The 23762-nt window shown below is 48.3% G+C and overlaps 1 protein-coding gene across 2 annotated transcripts; it reads left to right on the top strand.

The window, feature by feature from the left end:
- The first annotated feature begins 99 nt into the window (after window positions 1–99).
- On the top strand, window positions 100–22876 carry CFAP126 (cilia and flagella associated protein 126). 2 transcript variants are annotated; one of them, XM_063946910.1, is made up of 5 exons: window positions 114–221; window positions 8742–8804; window positions 20543–20623; window positions 21099–21275; window positions 22574–22876. In XM_063946910.1, the coding sequence occupies exons 1-5, from the start codon at window positions 195–197 to the stop codon at window positions 22781–22783; spliced, it is 558 nt and encodes a 185-aa protein (XP_063802980.1). In that variant the 5' UTR covers window positions 114–194; the 3' UTR covers window positions 22784–22876. The 2 variants fall into 2 exon arrangements, with proteins under 2 accessions (XP_063802981.1, XP_063802980.1); XM_063946911.1 differs by lacking the exon at window positions 20543–20623 and having other exon boundaries at window positions 100–221.
- The last annotated feature ends 886 nt before the right edge of the window (window positions 22877–23762 follow it).

Below are 23762 nucleotides of genomic sequence, written 5' to 3'. Positions count from 1 at the left end.
CACCCGGGGAGCCGCAGGCTGCCAGTCTCTATGATAAGCACCACGTTGTTCTGGCCGGCGCCATCTTCCCCGCAATCACGTGCTCCATCGCGTCCTATAAGCGCGGCTCCCTGGAGGAGTCAGTGACCCCGCCCCCCCTGGTAACTGTTGCTAAGAGACGGTAGTGTAGACAGAGGAGAGGAGGGAGCAGCAACATGGCCGCACACTATAGTGCCAACCAGGTACAGGGGCATTCAGCCTGGGGTAATATAGGGGCACTGGGCAGTAATCACTATGGGGGAGTATAGGGGCATGGGGCAGTAATCACTATGGGGGAGTATAGGGGTACTTGGCAGTAATCACTATGGGAGAGTTTAGGGGCACTGGGCAGTAATCTCTATGGGAGAGTATAGGGGCACTGGGCAGTAATCACTATGGAGAGTATAGGGGCACTGGGCAGTAATCACTATGGGGAAGTATACAGGTACTGGGCAGTAATCTCTATGGGAGAGTATAGGGGCACTGGGCAGTAATCACTATGGGAGAGTTTAGGGGCACTGGGCAGTAATCTCTATGGGAGGGTATAGGGGCACTGGGCAGTAATCACTATGGGAGAGTATAGGGGTACTGGGCAGCAATCTCTATGGGAGAGTATAGGAGCACTGGGCAGTAATCACTATGGAGAGTATAGGGGTACTGAGCAGCAATCACTATTGGGGAATATAGGGGCACTGGGCAGTAATCACTATTGGGGAGTATACGGGTACTGGGCAGTAATCACTATGGGAGAGTATAGGGGCACTGGGCAGTAATCACTATGTAGAGTATAGGGGCACTGGGCAGTAATCACTATAGGGGAGTATACGGGTACTGAGCAGTAATCACTATGGGAGAGTATAGGGGCACTGGGCAGTAATCACTATGGGAGAGTATAGGGGCACTTGGCAGTAATCACTATGGGGGAGTATAGGGGCACTTGGCAGTAATCACTATGGGGGAGTATAGGGGCACTTGGCAGTAATCACTATGGGGGAGTATAGGGACACTGGGCAGCAATCACTATGGAGAGTATAGGCGCACTGGGCAGCGATCACTAGGGGGGAGTATAGGGGCACTGGGCAGTAATCACTACGGTAGAGTATAGGGGCACAGGGCAGCAATCACTATGGGGGAGTATAGGGGCACTGGGCAGCGATCACTAAGGGGGGAGTATAGGGGCACTGGGCAGTGATCACTATTGGGGAGTATAGCGGCACTGGGCAGTAATCACTATTGGGGAGTATAGCGGCACTGGGCAGTAATCACTATGGGAGAGTATAGGGGCACTTGGCAGTAATCACTATGGGGGAGTATAGGGGCACTGGGCAGTAATTACTATGGAGAGTATAGCGGCACTGGGCAGCGATCACTAGGGGGAAGTATAGAGGCACTGGGCAGTAATCACTATTGGGGAGTATAGGGGCACTGGGTAGTAATCACTATGGGAGAGTATAGGGGCATTGGGGAGTAATCACTTTGGGAGAGTATAGGGGCACTGGGCAGTAATCACTATGGGAGAGTATAGGGGCACTGGGCAGTAATCACTATGGGAGAGTATAGGGGCATTGGGCAGTAATCATCCTTGGAAAGTATAGGAGCACTGGGCAGTAATCAATATTGGGAAGTATATGGGCACTGGGCAGTATTAACCCTTGGGGAGTATAGGGACACTGAGCAGTAATCACTTTGGGAGTATAGGGGCAGTATATACGCCAGGTGGATGCCAGGAGAGAACAGTAGTATAAGTAGTACATGCACCAGGTTGGTGCTAGGAGAGAACAGTAGTATAAGTAGTACATGCACCAGGTTGGTGCTAGGAGAGAACAGTAGTATAAGTGGTACATGCACCAGGTTGTTGCCAGGAGAGAACAGTAGTATAAGTAGTACATGCACCAGGTTGGTACCAGGAAAGAACAGTAGTATAAGTAGTACATGCACCAGGTTGGTACCAGGAGAGAACAGTAGTATAAGTAGTACATGCACCAGGTTGGTGCCAGGAGAGAACAGTAGTATAAGTAGTACATGCACCAGGTTGGTACCAGGAGAGAACAGTAGTATAAGTAGTACATGCACCAGGTTGGTGCCAGGAGAGAACAGTAGTATAAGTAGTACATGCACCAGGTTGGTACCAGGAGAGAACAGTAGTATAAGTAGTACATGCACCAGGTTGGTGCCAGGAGAGAACAGTAGTATAAGTAGTACATGCACCAGGTTGGTACCAGGAAAGAACAGTAGTATAAGTAGTACATGCACCAGGTTGGTACCAGGAGAGAACAGTAGTATAAGTAGTACATGCACCAGGTTGGTGCCAGGAGAGAACAGTAGTATAAGTAGTACATGCACCAGGTTGGTGCCAGGAGAGAACAGTAGTATAAGTAGTACATGCACCAGGTTGGTACCAGGAGAGAACAGTAGTATAAGTAGTACATGCGCCAGGTTGGTACCAGGAGAGAACAGTAGTATAAGTAGTACATGCACCAGGTTGGTGCCAGGAGAAAACAGTAGTATAAGTAGTACATGCACCAGGTTGGTACCAGGAGAGAACAGTAGTATAAGTAGTACATGCACCAGGTTGGTACCAGGAGAGAACAGTAGTATAAGTAGTACATGCACCAGGTTGGTGCTAGGAGAGAACAGTAGTATAAGTAGTACATGCACCAGGTTGGAGCCAGGAGAGAACAGTAGTATAAGTAGTACATGCACCAGGTTGGTACCAGGAGAGAACAGTAGTATAAGTAGTACATGCACCAGATTGCTGCTAGGAGAGAACAGTAGTATAAGTAGTACATGCGCCAGGTTGGTACCAGGAGAGAACAGTAGTATAAGTAGTACATGCACCAGGTTGGTGCCAGGAGAAAACAGTAGTATAAGTAGTACATGCACCAGGTTGGTACCAGGAGAGAACAGTAGTATAAGTAGTACATGCACCAGGTTGGTACCAGGAGAGAACAGTAGTATAAGTAGTACATGCACCAGGTTGGTGCTAGGAGAGAACAGTAGTATAAGTAGTACATGCACCAGGTTGGAGCCAGGAGAGAACAGTAGTATAAGTAGTACATGCACCAGGTTGGTACCAGGAGAGAACAGTAGTATAAGTAGTACATGCACCAGATTGCTGCCAGGAGAGAACAGTAGTATAAGTAGTACATGCACCAGGTTGGTGCCAGGAGAGAACAGTAGTATAAGTAGTACATGCACCAGGTTGGTACCAGGAGAGAACAGTAGTATAAGTAGTACATGCACCAGGTTGGTACCAGGAGAGAACAGTAGTATAAGTAGTACATGCACCAGGTTGGTGTCAGGAGAGAACAGTAGTATAAGTAGTACATGCACCAGGTTGGTACCAGGAGAGAACAGTAGTATAAGTAGTACATGCACCAGGTTGGTGCTAGGAGAGAACAGTAGTATAAGTAGTACATGCACCAGATCTCTGCCAGGAGAGAACAGTAGTATAAGCTGTTCTCTCCTAGCTTATACTACTGTTCTCTCCTGGTACCAACCTGGTGCATGTACTACTTATACTACTGTTCTCTCCTGACACCAACCTGGTGCATGTACTACTTATACACCAGGTTGGTGCTAGGAGAGAACAGTAGTATAAGTAGTACATGCACCAGGTTGGTACCAGGATAGAACAGTAGTATAAGTAGTACATGCACCAGGTTCGTGCTAGGAGAGAACAGTTGTATAAGTAGTACATGCACCAGGTTGGTACCAGGAGAGAACAGTAGTATAAGTAGTACATGCACCAGGTTGGTACCAGGAGAGAACAGTAGTATAAGTAGTACATGCACCAGGTTGGTGCTAGGAGAGAACAGTAGTATAAGTAGTACATGCACCAGGTTGGTGCCAGGAGAGAACAGTAGTATAAGTAGTACATGCACCAGGTTGGTGTCAGGAGAGAACAGTAGTATAAGTAGTACATGCACCAGGTTGGTACCAGGAGAGAACAGTAGTATAAGTAGTACATGCACCAGGTTGGTGCTAGAAGAGAACAGTAGTATAAGTAGTACATGCACCAGGTTGGTGCCAGGAGAGAACAGTAGTATAAGTAGTACATGCGCCAGGTTGGTACCAGGATAGAACAGTAGTATAAGTAGTACATGCACCAGGTTGGTGCTAGGAGAGAACAGTAGTATAAGTAGTACATGCACCAGGTTGGTACCAGGAGAGAACAGTAGTATAAGTAGTACATGCACCAGGTTGGAGCCAGGAGAGAACAGTAGTATAAGTAGTACATGCACCAGGTTGGTGCCAGGAAAGAACAGTAGTATAAGTAGTACATGCACCAGGTTGGTGCCAGGAGAGAACAGTAGTATAAGTAGTACATGCACCAGGTTGGTGCCAGGAGAGAACAGTAGTATAAGTAGTACATGCACCAGGTTGGTGCCTGGAGAGAACAGTAGTATAAGTAGTACATGCACCAGGTTGGTGCCTGGAGAGAACAGTAGTATAATTAGTACATGCACCAGGGTGGTGCCTGGAGAGAACAGTAGTATAAGTAGTACATGCACCAGGTTGGTGCCAGGAGAGAACAGTAGTATAAGTGGTACATGCACCAGGTTGGTACCAGGAGAGAACAGTAGTATAAGTAGTACATGCACCAGGTTGGTACCAGGAGAGAACAGTAGTATAAGTAGTACATGCACCAGGTTGGTACCAGGAGAGAACAGTAGTATAAGTAGTACATGCACCAGGTTGGTACCAGGAGAGAACAGTAGTATAAGTAGTACATGCACCAGGTTGGAGCCAGGAGAGAACAGTAGTATAAGTAGTACATGCACCAGGTTGGTGCCAGGAGAGAACAGTAGTATAAGTAGTACATGCACCAGGTTGGTGCCAGGAGAGAACAGTAGTATAAGTAGTACATGCACCAGGTTGGTGCCAGGAAAGAACAGTAGTATAAGTAGTACATGCACCAGGTTTGTGCCAGGAGAGAACAGTAGTATAAGTAGTACATGCACCAGGTTGGAGCCAGGAGAGAACAGTAGTATAAGTAGTACATGCACCAGGTTGGTGCCAGGAAAGAACAGTAGTATAAGTAGTACATGCACCAGGTTGGTGCCAGGAGAGAACAGTAGTATAAGTAGTACATGCACCAGGTTGGTGCCAGGAGAGAACAGTAGTATAAGTAGTACATGCGCCAGGTTGGTGCCAGGAAAGAACAGTAGTATAAGTAGTACATGCACCAGGTTGGTGCCAGGAGAGAACAGTAGTATAAGTAGTACATGCACCAGGTTGGTGCCAGGAAAGAACAGTAGTATAAGTAGTACATGCACCAGGTTGGTGCCAGGAGAGAACAGTAGTATAAGTAGTACATGCGCCAGGTTGGTACCAGGAGAGAACAGTAGTATAAGTAGTACATGCGCCAGGTTGGTGCCAGGAAAGAACAGTAGTATAAGTAGTACATGCACCAGGTTGGTGCCAGGAGAGAACAGTAGTATAAGTAGTACATGCACCAGGTTGGTGCCAGGAGAGAACAGTAGTATAAGTAGTACATGCGCCAGGTTGGAGCCAGGAGAGAACAGTAGTATAAGTAGTACATGCACCAGGTTGGTACCAGGAGAGAACAGTAGTATAAGTAGTACATGCACCAGGTTGGTGCTAGGAGAGAACAGTAGTATAAGTAGTACACGCACCAGGTTCGTACCAGGAGAGAACAGTAGTATAAGTAGTACATGCACCAGGTTGGTGCTAGGAGAGAACAGTAGTATAAGTAGTACATGCACCAGGTTGGTACCAGGAGAGAACAGTAGTATAAGTAGTACATGCACCAGGTTGGTACCAGGAGAGAACAGTAGTATAAGTAGTACATGCATCAGGTTGGAGCCAGGAGAGAACAGTAGTATAAGTAGTACATGCACCAGGTTGGTACCAGGAGAGAACCGTAGTATAAGTAGTACATGCACCAGGTTGGTACCAGGAGAGAACAGTAGTATAAGTAGTACATGCACCAGGTTGGTGCTAGGAGAGAACAGTAGTATAAGTAGTACATGCACCAGGTTGGTGCCAGGAGAGAACAGTAGTATAAGTAGTACATGCACCAGGTTGGTGCTAGGAGAGAACAGTAGTATAAGTAGTACATGCACCAGGAAAGAACAGTAGTATAAGTAGTACATGCACCAGGTTGGTGCCAGGAGAGAACAGTAGTATAAGTAGTACATGCACCAGGTTGGTGCTAGGAGAGAACAGTAGTATAAGTAGTACATGCACCAGGTTGGTGCCAGGAGAGAACAGTAGTATAAGTAGTACATGCACCAGGTTGGTGCCAGGAGAGAACAGTAGTATTAGTAGTACATGCACCAGGTTGGTACCAGGAAAGAACAGTAGTATAAGTAGTACATGCACCAGGTTGGTGCCAGGAGAGAACAGTAGTATAAGTAGTACATGCACCAGGTTGGAGCCAGGAGAGAACAGTAGTATAAGTAGTACATGCACCAGGTTGGTACCAGGAGAGAACAGTAGTATAAGTAGTACATGCACCAGGTTGGTACCAGGAGAGAACAGTAGTATAAGTAGTACATGCACCAGGTTGGTACCAGGAGAGAACAGTAGTATAAGTAGTACATGCACCAGGTTGGTACCAGGAGAGAACAGTAGTATAAGTAGTACATGCACCAGGTTGGTACCAGGGGAGAACAGTAGTATAAGTAGTACATGCACCAGGTTGGTACCAGGAGAGAACAGTAGTATAAGTAGTACATGCACCAGGTTGGTACCAGGAGAGAACAGTAGTATAAGTAGTACATGCACCAGGTTGGTACCAGGAGAGAACAGTAGTATAAGTAGTACATGCACCAGGTTGGTACCAGGAGAGAACAGTAGTATAAGTAGTACATGCACCAGGTTGGTGCCAGGAGAGAACAGTAGTATAAGTAGTACATGCACCAGGTTGCTGCTAGGAGAGAACAGTAGTATAAGTAGTACATGCACCAGGTTGGTGCCAGGAGAGAACAGTAGTATAAGTAGTACATGCACCAGGTTGGTACCAGGAAAGAACAGTAGTATAAGTAGTACATGCACCAGGTTGGTGCCAGGAGAGAACAGTAGTATAAGTAGTACATGCACCAGGTTGGTGCCAGGAGAGAACAGTAGTATAAGTAGTACATGCACCAGGTTGGTACCAGGAGAGAACAGTAGTATAAGTAGTACATGCACCAGGTTGGTACCAGGAGAGAGCAGTAGTATAAGTAGTACATGCACCAGGTTGGTACCAGGAGAGAACAGTAGTATAAGTAGTACATGCACCAGGTTGGTACCAGGGGAGAACAGTAGTATAAGTAATACATGCACCAGGTTGGTACCAGGAGAGAACAGTAGTATAAGTAGTACATGCACCAGGTTGGTACCAGGGGAGAACAGTAGTATAAGTAGTACATGCACCAGGTTGGTACCAGGGGAGAACAGTAGTATAAGTAGTACATGCACCAGGTTGGTACCAGGGGAGAACAGTAGTATAAGTAGAACATGCACCAGGTTGGTACCAGGAGAGAACAGTAGTATAAGTAGTACATGCACCAGGTTGGTGCCAGGAAAGAACAGTAGTATAAGTAGTACATGCACCAGGTTGGTGCCAGGAGAGAACAGTAGTATAAGTAGTACATGCACCAGGTTGGAGCCAGGAGAGAACAGTAGTATAAGTAGTACATGCACCAGGTTGGTGCCAGGAAAGAACAGTAGTATAAGTAGTACATGCACCAGGTTGGTGCCAGGAGAGAACAGTAGTATAAGTAGTACATGCACCAGGTTGGAGCCAGGAGAGAACAGTAGTATAAGTAGTACATGCACCAGGTTGGAGCCAGGAGAGAACAGTAGTATAAGTAGTACATGCACCAGGTTGGTGCCAGGAGAGAACAGTAGTATAAGTAGTACATGCACCAGGTTGGTGCCAGGAGAGAACAGTAGTATAAGTAGTACATGCACCAGGTTGCTGCCAGGAGAGAACAGTAGTATAAGTAGTACATTCACCAGGTTGGTACCAGGAGAGAACAGTAGTATAAGTAGTACATGCACCAGGTTGGTGCCAGGAAAGAACAGTAGTATAAGTAGTACATGCACCAGGTTGGTGCTAGGAGAGAACAGTAGTATAAGTAGTACATGCACCAGGTTGGAGCCAGGAGAGAACAGTAGTATAAGTAGTACATGCACCAGGTTGGTGCCAGGAAAGAACAGTAGTATAAGTAGTACATGCACCAGGTTGGTGCCAGGAGAGAACAGTAGTATAAGTAGTACATGCACCAGGTTGGAGCCAGGAGAGAACAGTAGTATAAGTAGTACATGCACCAGGTTGGTGCTAGGAGAGAATAGTAGTATACGTAGTACATGCACCAGGTTGGTACCAGGAGAGAACAGTAGTATAAGTAGTACATGCACCAGGTTGGTACCAGGAGAGAACAGTAGTATAAGTAGTACATGCACCAGGTTGGTACCAGGAGAGAACAGTAGTATAAGTAGTACATGCACCAGGTTGTTGTCTGCATTGGACGCCATTACTGTACTCAGCCTACGCTTGCACACGTACCCTCCGGCACTTCTCCTCTGGAGGAGTAAGCACAAAATCCATCCGAATCCGCATATGGATAGATGTGTAAGAATGTTTTGCACACATACTGTACAATCAAGTGGAATTTTCTCTCCCCAAAAATACTCCTGCACACAACTGTACCTCAGTCCTTAGTGCATACGGTGACATTAGTAACTCATGGTATCTTTCTCATTCACAGTATCAGAGTTCTTTCAACTCCAATACACTGCAGAACTGGAACATCCCCAAACCCTACAAAGAGGTAACGAGAGTCGGATTTCCTGTATATAAATGGCAGGGCAGGGAGTTATCCCTACTTTGCGTGCCTCCAGGGGAGACTTTTACTGATCCTAGAACAACGTCTACTTGGTCTGTGTAATAATAACCAGAGTATTCAGGTTATCAGTAACAGACAGAAGGGGGCACTGTGGCTGTATTATACCTTATAAACAGCAGGGGGCGCTGAACACTATACTTCTGTGATTGTAGATGCAAAAACATATCATTAAAATGTTTTGAAAAATAAACAATATACTGTATAACTAACTTTCTCTGACGTCCTAGTGGATGCTGGGAACTCCGTAAGGACCATGGGGAATAGCGGCTCCGCAGGAGACTGGGCACAACTAAAGAAAGCTTTAGGACTACCTGGTGTGCACTGGCTCCTCCCACTATGACCCTCCTCCAGACCTCAGTTAGATTCTTGTGCCCGGCTGAGCTGGATGCACACTAGGGGCTCTCCTGAGCTCCTAGAAAAAGAAAGTTTATTTTAGGTTTTTTATTTTCAGTGAGATCTGCTGGCAACAGACTCACTGCTACGAGGGACTAAGGGGAGAAGAAGCGAACCTACCTGCTTGCAGCTAGCTTGGGCTTCTTAGGCTACTGGACACCATTAGCTCCAGAGGGATCGAACACAGGGCCCGACCTCGATCGTCCGGTCCCGGAGCCGCGCCGCCGTCCCTCTTACAGAGCCAGAAGCAAGAAGATGGTCCGGAAAATCGGCGGCAGAAGACTTCGGTCTTCAACAAGGTAGCGCACAGCACTGCAGCTGTGCGCCATTGCTCCTCATGCACACCTCACACTCCGGTCACTGATGGGTGCAGGGCGCTGGGGGGGGGCGCCCTGAGCAGCAATATTAACACCTTGTCTAGCAAAATAACACAATATATAGTCCTAGAGGCTATATATGTGTAAAATACCCCTGCCAGGATCCATAAAAAAGCGGGAGAAAGTCCGCCGAAAAAGGGGCGGGGCTATCTCCCTCAGCACACTGGCGCCATTTTCTCTTCACAGTGCAGCTGGAAGACAGCTCCCCAGGCTCTCCCCTGTAGTTTTCAGGCTCAAAGGGTTAAAAAGAGAGGGGGGGGGGGCACTAAATTTAGGCGCAAATATGTGTATTATAGCAGCTATAAGGGAAAAATCACTGTGGGTAGTGTGAATCCCTGCATTATTTAGCGCTCTGGTGTGTGCTGGCATACTCTCTCTCTGTCTCCCCAAAGGACTTTGTGGGGTCCTGTCCTCAGTCAGAGCATTCCCTGTGTGTGTGCGGTGTGTCGGTACGGCTGTGTCGACATGGTTGATGAGGAGGCTTATGTGGAGGCGGAGCAGATGCCGATAAATGTGATGTCGCCCCCTGTGGGGCCGACACCAGAGTGGATGGATAGGTGGAAGGTATTAACCGACAGTGTCAACTCCTTACATAAAAGGCTGGATGACGTAACAGCTGTGGGACAGCCGGCTTCTCAGCCCGCGCCTGCCCAGGCGTCTCAAAGGCCATCAGGGGCTCAAAAACGCCTGCTACCTCAGATGGCAGACACAGATGTCGACACGGAGTCTGACTCCAGTGTCGACGAGGTTGAGACATATACACAATCCACTAGGAACATCCGTTGCATGATCTCGGCAATGAAAAATGTGTTACACATTTCTGACATTAACCCAGGTACCAAAAAAAAAAAGGGGTTTCATGTTTGGGGAGAAAAAGCAGACAGTGTTTTGTTCCCCCATCAGATGAGTGAATAAAGTGTGTGAAGAAGCGTGGGTTCCCCCGATAAGAAACTGGTAATTTCTATAAAGTTACTGATGGCGTACCCTTTCCCGCCAGAGGATAGGTCACGTTGGGAGATATCCCCTAGGGTGGATAAGGCGCTCACACGTTTGTCAAAAAAAGGTGGCACTGCCGTCTTAGGATACGGCCACTTTGAAGGAGCCTGCTGATAAAAAGCAGGAGGCTATCCTGAAGTCTGTATATACACACTCAGGTACTATACTGAGACCTGCAATTGCCTCAGCATGGATAGTGCTGCTGCAGCGTGGTCATTTACCCTGTCAGGACAGGGATACTATTTGCTAACCATAGAGCATATTAAAGATGTCGTCTTATATATGAGGGATGCACAGAGGGATATTTGCCGGCTGGCATCCAGAATTAATGCAATGTCCATTCTGCCAGGAGGGTATTAGGGACCCGGCAGTGGACAGGCGATGCTGACTTTAAAAGGCACATGAGATTCTGCCTTATAAGGGTGAGGAATTGTTTGGGGATGGTCTCTGGGACCTCGTATCCACAGCAACAGCTGGAAAGGAAAAAATTTACCTCAAGTTTCCTCACAGCCTAAGAAAGCACCGTATTATAAGGTACAGTCCTTTCGGCTTCAGAAAAGCAAGCGGGTTAAAGGCGCTTCCTTTCTGCACAGAGACAAGGGAAGAGGGAAAAAGCTGCACCAGACAGCCAGTTCCCAGGATCAAAAATCTTCCCCCGCTTCCTCTGAGTCCACCGCATGACGCTGGGGCTCCACAGGTGAAGCCAGGTGCGGTGGGGGCGCGTCTCGGGAACTTCAGCGACCAGTGGGCTCGCTCACAGGTGGTTCCCTGGGTTCTGCAAGTAGTATCACAGGGATAAAAGCTGGAGTTTCGGGGCGACTCCCCCTCGCCGTTACCTCAAATCAGCCTTGCCTACTGCCCTCGAGGAGAGGTAGTACTGGCGGCAATTCACAAGCTGTACTTCCAGCAGGTGATAATCACGGTACCCCTCCTTCAACAAGGCTGGGGTTACTATTCCACAATGTTTGTGGTACCGAAACCAGACGGTTCGGTGAGACCCATTCTAAAATTGAAATCCTTGAACACTTATATACGAAGGTTCAAGTTCAAAATGGAATCGCTCAGGGCGGTTGTTGCAAGCCTGGACGAAGGGGATTACATGGTATCACTGGACATCAAGGATGCTTACCTGCATTTCCCCATTTACCCTCCTCACCAGGAGTACCTCAAAATTGTGGTACAGGACTGTCATTACCAATTCCTGACGTTGCCGTTGGTCTGTCCCCGGCACCGAGGGTATTTACCAAGGTAATGGCCGAAATGATGATACTCCTTCAAAAAAAAGGGAGTTATAATTATCCCGTACTTGGACGATCTCCTTATAAAGGCGAGGTCCAGGGAGCAGTTGTTCGTCGGAGTAGCACTCTCTCGGGAAGTGCTACAACAGCACGGCTGGATTCTGAATAGTCCAAAGTCGCAGCTGGTTCCTACGACGCGTCTACTGTTCCTGGGTATGGTTCTGGACACAGAACAGGAAAAAGGGTTTCTCCCGGAGGAGAAGGCCAAGGAGTTGTCATCTCTAATCAGAGACCTCCTAATACAAATACAGGTGTCGGTGCATCAATGCACGCGAGTCCTGGGAAAGATGGTAGCTTCTTACGAAGAAATTCCATTCGGTAGGTTCCATGCAAGGATCTTCCAGTGGGATCTGTTGGACAAGTGGTCCGGGTCGCATCTTCAGATGCATCGGCTGATAACCCTGTCTCCAAGGGCCAGGGTGTCGCTGTTGTGGTAGCTGCAGAGTGCTCATCTTTTAGGGGGCCGCAGATTCGGCATACAGGACTGGGTCCTGGTGACCACAGATGCCAGCCTTCGAGGCTGGGGGGCAGTCACACAGGGAAGAAACTTCCAAGGACTATGGTCAAGTCTGGAGACTTCCCTACACCTAAATATTCTGGGACTAAGGGCCATTCACAATGCCCTAAGTCAGGCTAGACCCTGCTTCAACACCAGCCGGTGCTGATCCAGTCAGACAACATCACGGCGGTCGCCCATGTAAACCAGCAGGGCGGCACAAGAAGCAGGATGGTGATGGCAGAAGCCACAAGGATTTTCCGATGGGCAGAAAATCATGTGTTAGCACTGTCAGCAGTGTTCATCCCCGTAGTGGACAACTGGGAAGCAGACTTTCTCAGCAGGCACGACCTCCACCCGGGAGAGTGGGGACTTCATCCAGAAGTCTTCAAAATGATTGTACACCATTGGGAAAGGCCACAGGTGGACATAATGGCGTCCCGCCTCAACATAAAGCTAAAAAGATATTGCGCCAGGTCAAGGGACCCTCAGGCGATAGCTGTGGACGCTCTGGTAACACCGTGGGTGTACCAGTCGGTGTATGTGTTCCTTCCTTTGCCTCTCATACCCAAGATATGGAGAATACTAAGAAGGAGAGGAGTAAGAACTATACTCGTGGTTCCGGATTGGCCAAGAAGAGCTTGGTACCCAGAACTTCAAGAAATGATCTCAGAGGACCCATGGCCTCTGCCGCTCAGACAGGACCTGCTGCAGCAGGGGCCCTGCCTGTTCCAAGACTTACCACGGCTGTGTTTGACGGCATGGCGGTTGAACACCGGATCCTAAAGGAAAAAGGCATTCCGGAGGAAGTCATTCCTACGCTGATTAAGGCTAGGAAAGATGTGATCGCAAAATATTATCACCGCATATGGCAAAAATATGTTGCTTGGTGTGAGGCCAGGAAGGCCCCAACGGAGGAATTTCAACTGGGTCGATTTCTGCACTTCCTACAGTCAGGAGTGACTACGGGCCTAAAATTGGGTTACGTTAAGGTCCAGATTTCGGCTCTGTACATTTTCTTCCAAAAAGAACTGGCTTCACTGCCTGAAGTTCAGACTTTTGTTAAGGGAGTGCTGCATATTCAGCCCCCGTTTGTGCCTCTAGTGGCACCGTGGGATCTCAACGTGGTGTTGGATTTCCTGAAGTCGCATTGGGTTGAGCCACTTAAATCCGTAGAGCTAAAATACCTCACGTGGAAAGTGGTCATGCGGTTGGCCTTGGCGTCGGCCAGGCGTGTATCAGAATTGGCGGTTTTGTCATGTAAAAGCCCTTATCTGATTTTCATATGGATAGGGCGAAATTGAGGACTCGTTCCCAATTCCTTCCTAAGGTGGTATCAGCTTTTCATGTGAACCAACCTATTGTGGTGCCTGCGGCTACGTGGGACTTGAAGGACTCCAAGTTACTGGACGTAGTCAGGGCCCTGAAAAATAAGAATTTACTTACCGATAATTCTATTTCTCGTAGTCCGTAGTGGATGCTGGGGACTCCGTCAGGACCATGGGGATAGCGGCTCCGCAGGAGACAGGGCACAAAAGTAAAAGCTTTAGGATCAGGTGGTGTGCACTGGCTCCTCCCCCTATGACCCTCCTCCAAGCCTCAGTTAGGATACTGTGCCCGGACGAGCGTACACAATAAGGAAGGATTTTGAATCCCGGGTAAGACTCATACCAGCCACACCAATCACACTGTACAACCTGTGATCTGAACCCAGTTAACAGCATGATAACAGCGGTGCCTCTGAAAAGATGGCTCACAACAATAATAACCCGATTTTTGTAACAATAACTATGTACAAATATTGCAGACAATCCGCACTTGGGATGGGCGCCCAGCATCCACTACGGACTACGAGAAATAGAATTATCGGTAAGTAAATTCTTATTTTCTCTAACGTCCTAAGTGGATGCTGGGGACTCCGTCAGGACCATGGGGATTATACCAAAGCTCCCAAACGGGCGGGAGAGTGCGGATGACTCTGCAGCACCGAATGAGAGAACTCCAGGTCCTCCTCAGTCAGGGTGTGCCCCTGACCAAGTATCAGCTCGGCAAAGTTGTAAAGCCGAGACCCCTCGGGCAGCCGCCCAAGATGAGCCCACCTTCCTTGTGGAATGGGCATTTACATATTTTGGCTGTGGCAGGCCTGCCACAGAATGTGCAAGCTGAATTGTACTACACATCCAACTAGCAATCGTCTGCTTAGAAGCAAGAGCACCCAGTTTGTTGGGTGCATACAGGATAACAGCAAGTCAGTTTTCCTGACTCCAGCCGTCCTGGAAACTATATTTTCAGGGCCCTGACAACATCTAGCAACTTGGAGTCCTCCAAGTCCCTAGTAGCCGCAGGTACCACAATAAGCTGGTTCAGGTGAAACACTGACACCACCTTAGGGAGAAACTGGGGATGAGTCCGCAGCTCTGCCCTGTCCGAATGGACAATCAGATATGGGCTTTTTTGAGACAAACGCCGCCAATTCTGACACTCGCCTGGCCGAGGCCAGGGCCAACAGCATGGTCACTTTCCCTGTGAGATATTTCAAATCCACAGATTTGAGCGGTTTAAACCAATGTGATTTTAGGAATCCCAGAACTACGTTGAGATCCCACAGTGCCACTGGAGGCACAAAAGGGGGTTGTATATGCAGTACTCCCTTGACAAACTTCTGGACTTCAGGAACTGAAGCCAATTCTTTCTGGAAGAAAATCGACAGGGCCGAAATTTGAACCTTAATGACAATTTGAGGCCCATAGACACTCCTGTTTGCAGGAAATGCAGGAAACGACCGAGTTGAAATTTCTTCATGGGGCCTTCCTGGCCTCACACCAACACGCAACATATTTTCGCCACATGTGGTGATAATGTTGTGCGGTCACCTCCTTCCTGGCTTTGACCAGGGTAGGAATGACCTCTTCCGGAATGCCTTTTTCCCTTAGGATCCGGCGTTCAACCGCCATGCCGTCAAACGCAGCCGCGGTAAGTCTTGGAACAGACATGGTACTTGCTGAAGCAAGTCCCTTCTTAGCGGCAGAGGCCATGAGTCCTCTGTGAGCATCTCTTGAAGTTCCGGGTACCAAGTCCTTCTTGGCCAATCCGGAGCCACGAGTATAGTTCTTACTCCTCTACGTCTTATAATTCTCAATACCTTGGGTATGAGAAGCAGAGGAGGGAAGACATACACCGACTGGTACACCCACGGTGTTACCAGAGACGTCCACAGCTATTGCCTGAGGGTCTTTTGACCTGGCGCAATACTTGTCCAGTTTTTTGTTCAGGCGGAACGCCATCATGTCCACCTTTGGTCTTTTCCAACGGTTCACAATCATGTGGAAGACTTCCCGATGAAGTCCCCACTCTCCCGGGTGGAGGTTGTGCCTGCTGAGGAAGTCTGCTTCCCAGTTGTCCACTCCCGGAATGAACACTGCTGACAGTGCTATCACATGATTTTCCGCCCAGCGAAAAATCCTTGCAGTTTCTGCCATTGCCCTCCTGCTTCTTGTGCCGCCCTGTCTGTTTACGTGGGCAACTGCCGTGATGTTGTCCCACTGGATCAATACCGGCTGACCTTGAAGCAGAGGTCTTGCTAAGCTTAGAGCATTGTAAATTGCCCTTAGCTCCAGTATATTTATGTGGAGAAAAATCTCCAGACTTGATCACACTCCCTGGAAAAAAAAAAAAATTTTCCCCTGTGTGACTGCTCCCCAGCCTCTCGGGCTGGCCTCCGTGGTCACCAGCATCCAATCCTGAATGCCGAATCTGCGGCCCTCTAGAAGATGAGCACTCTGTAACCACCACAGGAGAGACACCCTTGTCCTTGGAGATAGGGTTATCCGCTGATGCATCTGAAAATGCGATCCGGACCATTTGTCCAGCAGATCCCACTGAAAAGTTCTTGCGTGGAATCTGCCGAATGAAATCGCTTCGTAATAAGCCACCATTTTTCCCAGGACTCTTGTGCAATGATGCACTGACACTTTTCCTGGTTTTAGGAGGTTCCTGACTAGCTCGGATAACTCCCTGGCTTTCTCCTCCGGGAGAAACACCTTTTTCTGGACTGTGTCCAGAACCATCCCTAGGAACAGCAGACGTGTCGTCGGAAACGGCTGTGATTTTGGATATTTAGAATCCACCCGTGCTGTCGTAGAACTACTTGAGATAGTGCTACTCCGACTTCCAACTGTTCTCTGGACCTTGCCCTTATCAGGAGATCGTCCAATTAAGGGATAATTAAGACGCCTTTTCTTTGAAGAAGAATCATCATTTTGGCCATTACTTTGGTAAAGACCCGGGGTGCCGTGGACAATCCAAACGGCAGCGTCTGAAACTGATAGTGACAGTTCCGTACCACGAACCTGAGGTACCCTTGGTGAGAAGGGCAATTTGGGACATGGAGGTAAGCATCCTTGATGTCCAGGGACACCATATAGTCCCCTTCTTCCTGGTTCGCTATCACTGCTCTGAGTGACTCCATCTTGATTTGAACCTTTGTATGTAAGTGTTCAAAGATTTCCCATTTAGAATAGGTCTCACCGAGCCGTCTGGCTTCAGTACCACAATATAGTGTGGAATAATACCCCTTTCCTTGTTGTAGGAGGGGTACTTTGATTATCACCTGCTGGGAATACAGCTTGTGAATTGTTTCCAATACTGCCTCCCTGTCGGAGGAAGACGTTGGTAAAGCAGACATCAGGAGCCTGCGAGGGGGAGACGTCTCGAATTTCCAGTCTGTACCCCTGGGATACTACTTGTAGGATCCAGGGGTCCACTTGCGAGTGAGCCCACTACGCGCTGAAACTCTTGAGACGACCCCCCACCGCACTTGAGTCCGCTTGTACGGCCCCAGCGTCATGCTGAGGACTTGGCAGAAGCTGTGGAGGGCTTCTGTTCCTGGGAATGGGCTGCCTGCTGCAGTCTTCTTCCCTTTCCTCTATCCCTGGGCAGATATGACTGGCCTTTTGCCCGCTTGCCCTTATGGGGACGAAAGGACTGAGGCTGAAAAGACGGTGTCTTTTTCTGCTGAGATGTGATTTGGGGTAAAAAAGGTGGATTTTCCAGCTGTTGCCGAGGCCACCAGGTCCGATGGACCGACCCCAAATAACTCCTCCCCTTTATACGGCAATACTTCCATGTGCCGTTTGGAATCTGCATCACCTGACCACTGTCGTGTCCATAAACATCTTCTGGCAGATATGGACATCGCACTTACTCTTGATGCCAGAGTGCAAATATCCCTCTGTGCATCTCGCATATATAGAAATGCATCCTTTAAATGCTCTATAGTCAATAAAATACTGTCCCTGTCAAGGGTATCAATATTTTCAGTCAGGGAATCCGACCAAGCCACCCCAGCGCTGCACATCCAGGCTGAGGCGATCGCTGGTCGCAGTATAACACCAGTATGTGTGTATATACCTTTTTAGGATATTTTCCAGCCTCTCAGCTGGCTCCTTGAGGGCGGCCCTATCTGGAGACGGTACCGCCACTTGTTTTGATAAGCGTGTGAGCGCCTTATCCACCCTAAAGGGTGTTTCCCAACGCGCCCTAACTTCTGCCGGGAAAGGGTATACCGCCAATAATTTTCTATCGGGGGAAACCCACGCATCATCACACACTTCATTTAATTTATCTGATTCAGGAAAAACTACAGGTAGTTTTTTCACACCCCACATAATACCCTTCTTGTGGTACTTGTAGTATCAGAAATATGTAACACCTCCTTCATTGCCCTTAACATGTAACGTGTGGCCCTAAAGGAAAATACGTTTGTTTCTTCACCGTCGACACTGGAGTCAGTGTCCGTGTCTGTGTCTGTGTCGACCGACTGAGGTAAATGAGCGTTTTACAGCCCCTGACGGTGTTTGAGACGCCTGGACAGGTACTAATTTGTTTGCCGGCCGTCTCATGTCGTCAACCGACCTTGCAGCGTGTTGACATTATCACGTAATTCCTTAAATAAGCCATCCATTCCGGTGTCGACTCCCTAGAGAGTGACATCACCATTTCAGGCAATTGCTCCGCCTCCTCACCAACATCGTCCTCATACATGTCGACACACACGTACCGACACACAGCACACACACAGGGAATGCTCTGATAGAGGACAGGACCCCACTAGCCCTTTGGGGAGACAGAGGGAGAGTTTGCCAGCACACACCAAAAACGCTATAATTATACAGGGACAACCTTTATATAAGTGTTTTTCCCTTATAGCATTTTAATATATATATATATATATATATATATATATATATACATATCGCCAAATAAGTGCCCCCCCTCTCTGTTTTAACCCTGTTTCTGTAGTGCAGTGCAGGGGAGAGCCTGGGAGCCTTCCCACCAGCATTTCTGTGAGGGAAAATGGCGCTGTGTGCTGAGGAGAATAGGCCCCGCCCCCTTTTCGGCGGGCTTCTTCTCCCGTTTTTCTGAGACCTGGCAGGGGTTAAATACATCCATATAGCCCCCAGGGGCTATATGTGATGTATTTTTAGCCAGAATAAGGTACTATCATTGCTGCCCAGGGCGCCCCCCCCCCCCAGCGCCCTGCACCCTCAGTGACCGCTGCTATGAAGTGTGCTGACAACAATGGCGCACAGCTGCAGTGCTGTGCGCTACCTTATGAAGACTGAAGAGTCTTCTGCCGCCGTTTCTGGACCTCTTCACTTTTCGGCATCTGCAAGGGGGTCGGCGGCGCGGCTCCGGGACGAACCCCAGGGTGAGACCTGTGTTCCGACTCCCTCTGGAGCTAATGGTGTCCAGTAGCCTAAGAAGCCAATCCATCCTGCACGCAGGTGAGTTCACTTCTCTCCCCTAAGTCCCTCGATGCAGTGAGCCTGTTGCCAGCAGGACTCACTGAAAATAAAAAACCTAACAAACTTTTACTCTAAGCAGCTCTTTAGGAGAGCCACCTAGATTGCACCCTTCTCGGCCGGGCACAAAAATCTAACAGAGGCTTGGAGGAGGGTCATAGGGGGAGGAGCCAGTGCACACCACCTGATCCTAAAGCTTTTACTTTTGTGCCCTGTCTCCTGCGGAGCCGCTATCCCCATGGTCCTGACGGAGTCCCCAGCATCCACTTAGGACGTTAGAGAAATATATGTTTCCAGGACGGCTGGAGTCAGGAAAACGGACTCTCTATTTATCCTGTATGCACCCAACAAGCTGGGTGCTCCTGCTTCTAAGCAGACTATTGCTCGCTGGATCTGTAGCACGATTCAACTTGCACATTCTGCGGCTGGACTGCCGCACCCTAAATCTGTAAAAGCCCATTCCACGAGGAAAGTGGGCTCTTCTTGGGCGGCTGCCCGAGGGGTCTCGGCTTTACAACTTTGCCGAGCTGTTACTTGGTCGGGTTCAAACATGTTTGCAAAAATCTAGAAGTTTGATACCCTGGCTGAGGAGGACCTTGAGTTTGCTCATTCGGTGCTGCAGCGTCATCCGCACTCTCCCGCCCGTTTGGGAGCTTTGGTTTAATCCCCATGGTCCTTACGGAGTTCCCAGCATCCACTAGGACGTCAGAGAAAATAGGATTTTACTCACCGGTAAATCTATTTCTCGTAGTCCGTAGTGGATGCTGGGCGCCCATCCCAAGTGCGGATTGTCTGCAATACTTGTATATAGTTATTGCCTAACTAACGGGTTATTGTTATGAGCCTTCTGTTAGTGAGGCTCAGTTATATTTCATACTGTTAACTGGGTATAATATCACGAGTTATACGGTGTGATTGGTGTGGCTGGTATGAGTCTTACCCGGGATTCAAAATCCTTCCTTATTGTGTCAGCTCTTCCCGGCACAGTATCCTAACTGAGGTCTGGAGGAGGGTCATAGTGGGAGGAGCCAGTGCACACCAGGTAGTCCTAAAGCTTCCTTTAGTTGTGCCCAGTCTCCTGCGGAGCCGCTATTCCCCATGGTCCTTACGGAGTTCCCAGCATCCACTACGGACTACGAGAAATAGATTTACCGGTGAGTAAAATCTTATTTAAATATTACTTTAAGACATAATAAATGTGCTTATCGGGAACAGGGGGTGACGAGGCTGCAAACTGGTACACAAGAGGTGGGTTGGGGGTCCTAAGTGCGTCTCTATTCATTGTGAATGTGTGTTTCAGCGGCCCTCCACCCACGAAGGCTACACGCAGTTCATCGCTAATGAGAGAGGCCATCTGCTGCCGTCTGTCCCCAGGTCAAAGGTGAGATGGTTTCCTCTTTATGTTTAGATTATTATTATTATTATTATATGTAATAAAAGTGTAGAATGCACATTTTAGGAGTAAATACAGTTGGTCAGACACAGTAGTTCACCCTCCATTACCACACAACAGAGAATATTTTATAGGTTTATTTCTACTACTATGTGGTGTCAAGGCTTTTATAAACTCGTCATTAAATATACCGTCAGCATGAAGCACCTCTTTATAACCTGCAGATGTCACTGTTGCGGTCAATAAAGGATTACTTCTTTGGGCTATATTTACAAAGCTGCGCTTCTCGGCGTGTCGGAGATGGAAATGTAAAGCCATGCTAAGTCAGTGTAAAGAACGCCGCTGCTTCGTAAATAGAGCCCATTAGGTTAGTAGACACAATAGACATTGTGCAGACTCGTCAGTAACACGTATTAAGTATTAATCTTTACTTTCACACAAACATCTGTTTTACCATTTTTAGGCCAGTCCGTGGGGAACATTCATCGGAACCTGGGATATGCCCACAAGAATCCCCCCCACTAAACTAAGCTTAACGTCCCGCTCAGCAGATGCCTCAAAGCGCCTCGTAGACTGGATCCAGGGAAATGGACCCCTCATCAGCGCCTGCAACGGGCTGCGGCCGGATATCACCGGCAAGGTGCGTCCTGGCTCCCTTCTCTATGTGGGAACATGCGGCAGTGCAGTCACCCCGTACTGCTACGTTATTGGTTATATCATCAGCCCGGATCACAGTATCATTATTCGCCATTCCTGCTCTGCACATGGAATCTGTCTAATTCCTGTTCCCAAATACACCAGTATCTCCCGCACGGTGACAGTCTCCCCCTTACCAGACTCTCACTCTGTGGAATGCTCTCCCTTGTAATGGAATGAAATACGTGAATAAGCATTTATATAGAGGTTTTAGGAATCAGACCAGCGCTGTGACTGTTTGTGTTATGTGACAGTGGGGCAGATGTAGTAACCTGGAGAAGGCATAAGGAAGTGATAAACCAGTGATAAGTGCAAGGTGATAAACACACCAGCCAATCAGCTCCTGTTAATTTACATATTGGAGCTGATTGGCTGGTGCATTTATCACCTTGCACTTATCACTGGTTTATCGCTTCCTTATGCCTCCTCCATGTTAATACATCTACCTCACTGTGACGTGTGTGGTCATTCTTTCTTCTTAAAAGTTTTTTTGTGCCTCTAGTACTTTCTTCTCACCTCCAAACCTTCTCATGGAATTCATCTTTACATAGCTTATTACATTACTGAGCCACCTTAACTCCCCCTAGGTGGTTTTAGATGATTACCTACCCCTACCCCCTCTATTCAATTACCAAGCCCTCTACACCAGTCATCAGCCACCTGACATTCTTCCACTGACGCACACGCAGCCCTCCAACCTGCAAAAGGTCTGCATTATACTTTATTTCAGTAAATTAAAAACAACCCCAAAGTGACCTCGCCAACTCCCCCACTCATCCTTAAATGCCTCCATGCTCCAAGATTCCAACACCACATGGCACAGAATCTTTAGGAGGAGACAAAACCTCAACAGCATAATGAGAGTTGCACCACCTCGGTCTACCTGGCCATGTGGAAGAACTGTTAATCTGCTTCTTCGCTGATTTTATGCCCCCGCCTAAGACATGAGCCTCAATCTCCAGTATAAAGTGTATATTTTGCTGCACTCTTTTCATTTATCAAGCAATTTCCATTTATATTACCTGACCAGACCCATATCTACGTACTGCTTCTAAACACTACGCTGCAGTCTGGGGTACGTTCCTCATTACAGGAATTCCAGATCATCCCGTGCAAGAGACAATAACTATACCAACTACATAGATTGTCAGCTTCTAAGCTTAGTTTTATTCATTACCAATTCCCTTTGATTCTTCCCCTCTTGAATATTTATGTCTTTGTGTCTCACATTTTTTTGGACAGATTACCGATGAGAAACAGGAACCCCAGAAGAAGAGCCCCAGCCCTAAGAGCCAAGGCGCTCCAGTCACCCCAACAAGAGAGGTCGCAGCCAAAACCCCACCTCGCTCTTCAGCTGCTAGCCCGTCTGGCTCTCACACAGCCAACAGGGCCAGCCCCAAAGGCCAGCATGAAGAAGGGGAGAGGAAGGACGTGGAGCAGGCAGTGGAATAGAAGGGACAGTAGTGGTGGCATTACACTTTGTTGCACGTCACGTGGATTAGTCATAGATCACAACTTGTGAACAAATAAAGTGGCGTTTGTGCATGTGGTCTATACACACTTTAGCCTGCTCTGGGACCCCTCCTCTGTGCTGTAGTGATTAGGGCACCACATTTGGGGTGGGCCACCTGCAGAGATCATTGTAAGTGCAATCACCTCTGCTCACAGTCACGCTGCTTTGAGAAATGGGCACTATGGTCAATGCCAGATCACGAGGCTGCAACAGGAAAACATGGCATGCCCGGCCTGAATCTCTGCTTGCTATCTACTCCGAATAAAAAATGTTTTCCCCACGGGAGCAATTTCTTCCATGACACCTACAGTATAATGACCTTTACCCTCCCGTGTCACAGTAAGGGTGAATACAAGTATGTGAGATGTGTGCGTGTGACACCCCCCAGCCCTTGCGCCTCCCTGCAGCCCCCTGGACTCCCAGAAGCCCCTCCCCAGTCAAGAGATGAAGGGGAGCGGATCGGGAGCCTAGGAGACCACTGGCCGCGGTGTTTCCAGTGTTGAAAACCCCACACCTATTACTTTAAAAAAAAAAATTGGATACTGCAGGAACAGGGAGCGCGCATCCCTGCGATGACCCAAAATTTGGTGCAAGGTGTGCAAGGTTTTTTTTACCTTGCTAAACCTCACTCCCAATTGGATTCCCCCCTGCGTGTCAGGAAGTACCTAGCAAGCGCCGGGACTTGTGGTCAGGGAGGACACAACTGACTGGAGCAGGCAGTGCTGGGACAAACCAAACTGCAATGTGAATGCTCCCAAACAGGTGCATGCTGGGGAGGATTCTCCTGCACAACATTAGTAAAATCCTGTATATAGAAACGAATGGCTACATACATAGGAGATATACATCACAATTGTGGCTCAGCCCTACAACCGGCCTATAGTGTCCCGGATGCCAATCTGACAGGTGTCTATTGGT

Source organism: Pseudophryne corroboree, chromosome 12, assembly GCF_028390025.1.
Source record: "Pseudophryne corroboree isolate aPseCor3 chromosome 12, aPseCor3.hap2, whole genome shotgun sequence".
NCBI classification, from domain to species: Eukaryota; Metazoa; Chordata; class Amphibia; order Anura; family Myobatrachidae; genus Pseudophryne; species Pseudophryne corroboree.
Note: the sequence above shows the minus strand (reverse complement) of the source record. Positions and strands in the feature narration are given on the sequence as shown.

Bases quoted from the DNA above. Each gene is read 5' to 3' on its own strand.
- CFAP126 (XM_063946910.1), top strand. From the start codon at position 195: ATGGCCGCACACTATAGTGCCAACCAG. The intron at 222-8,741 runs GTACAGGGGCAT...TCTCATTCACAG, and splicing joins CACACTATAGTGCCAACCAG to TATCAGAGTTCTTTCAACTC. The intron at 20,624-21,098 runs GTGAGATGGTTT...TACCATTTTTAG, and splicing joins CGTCTGTCCCCAGGTCAAAG to GCCAGTCCGTGGGGAACATT.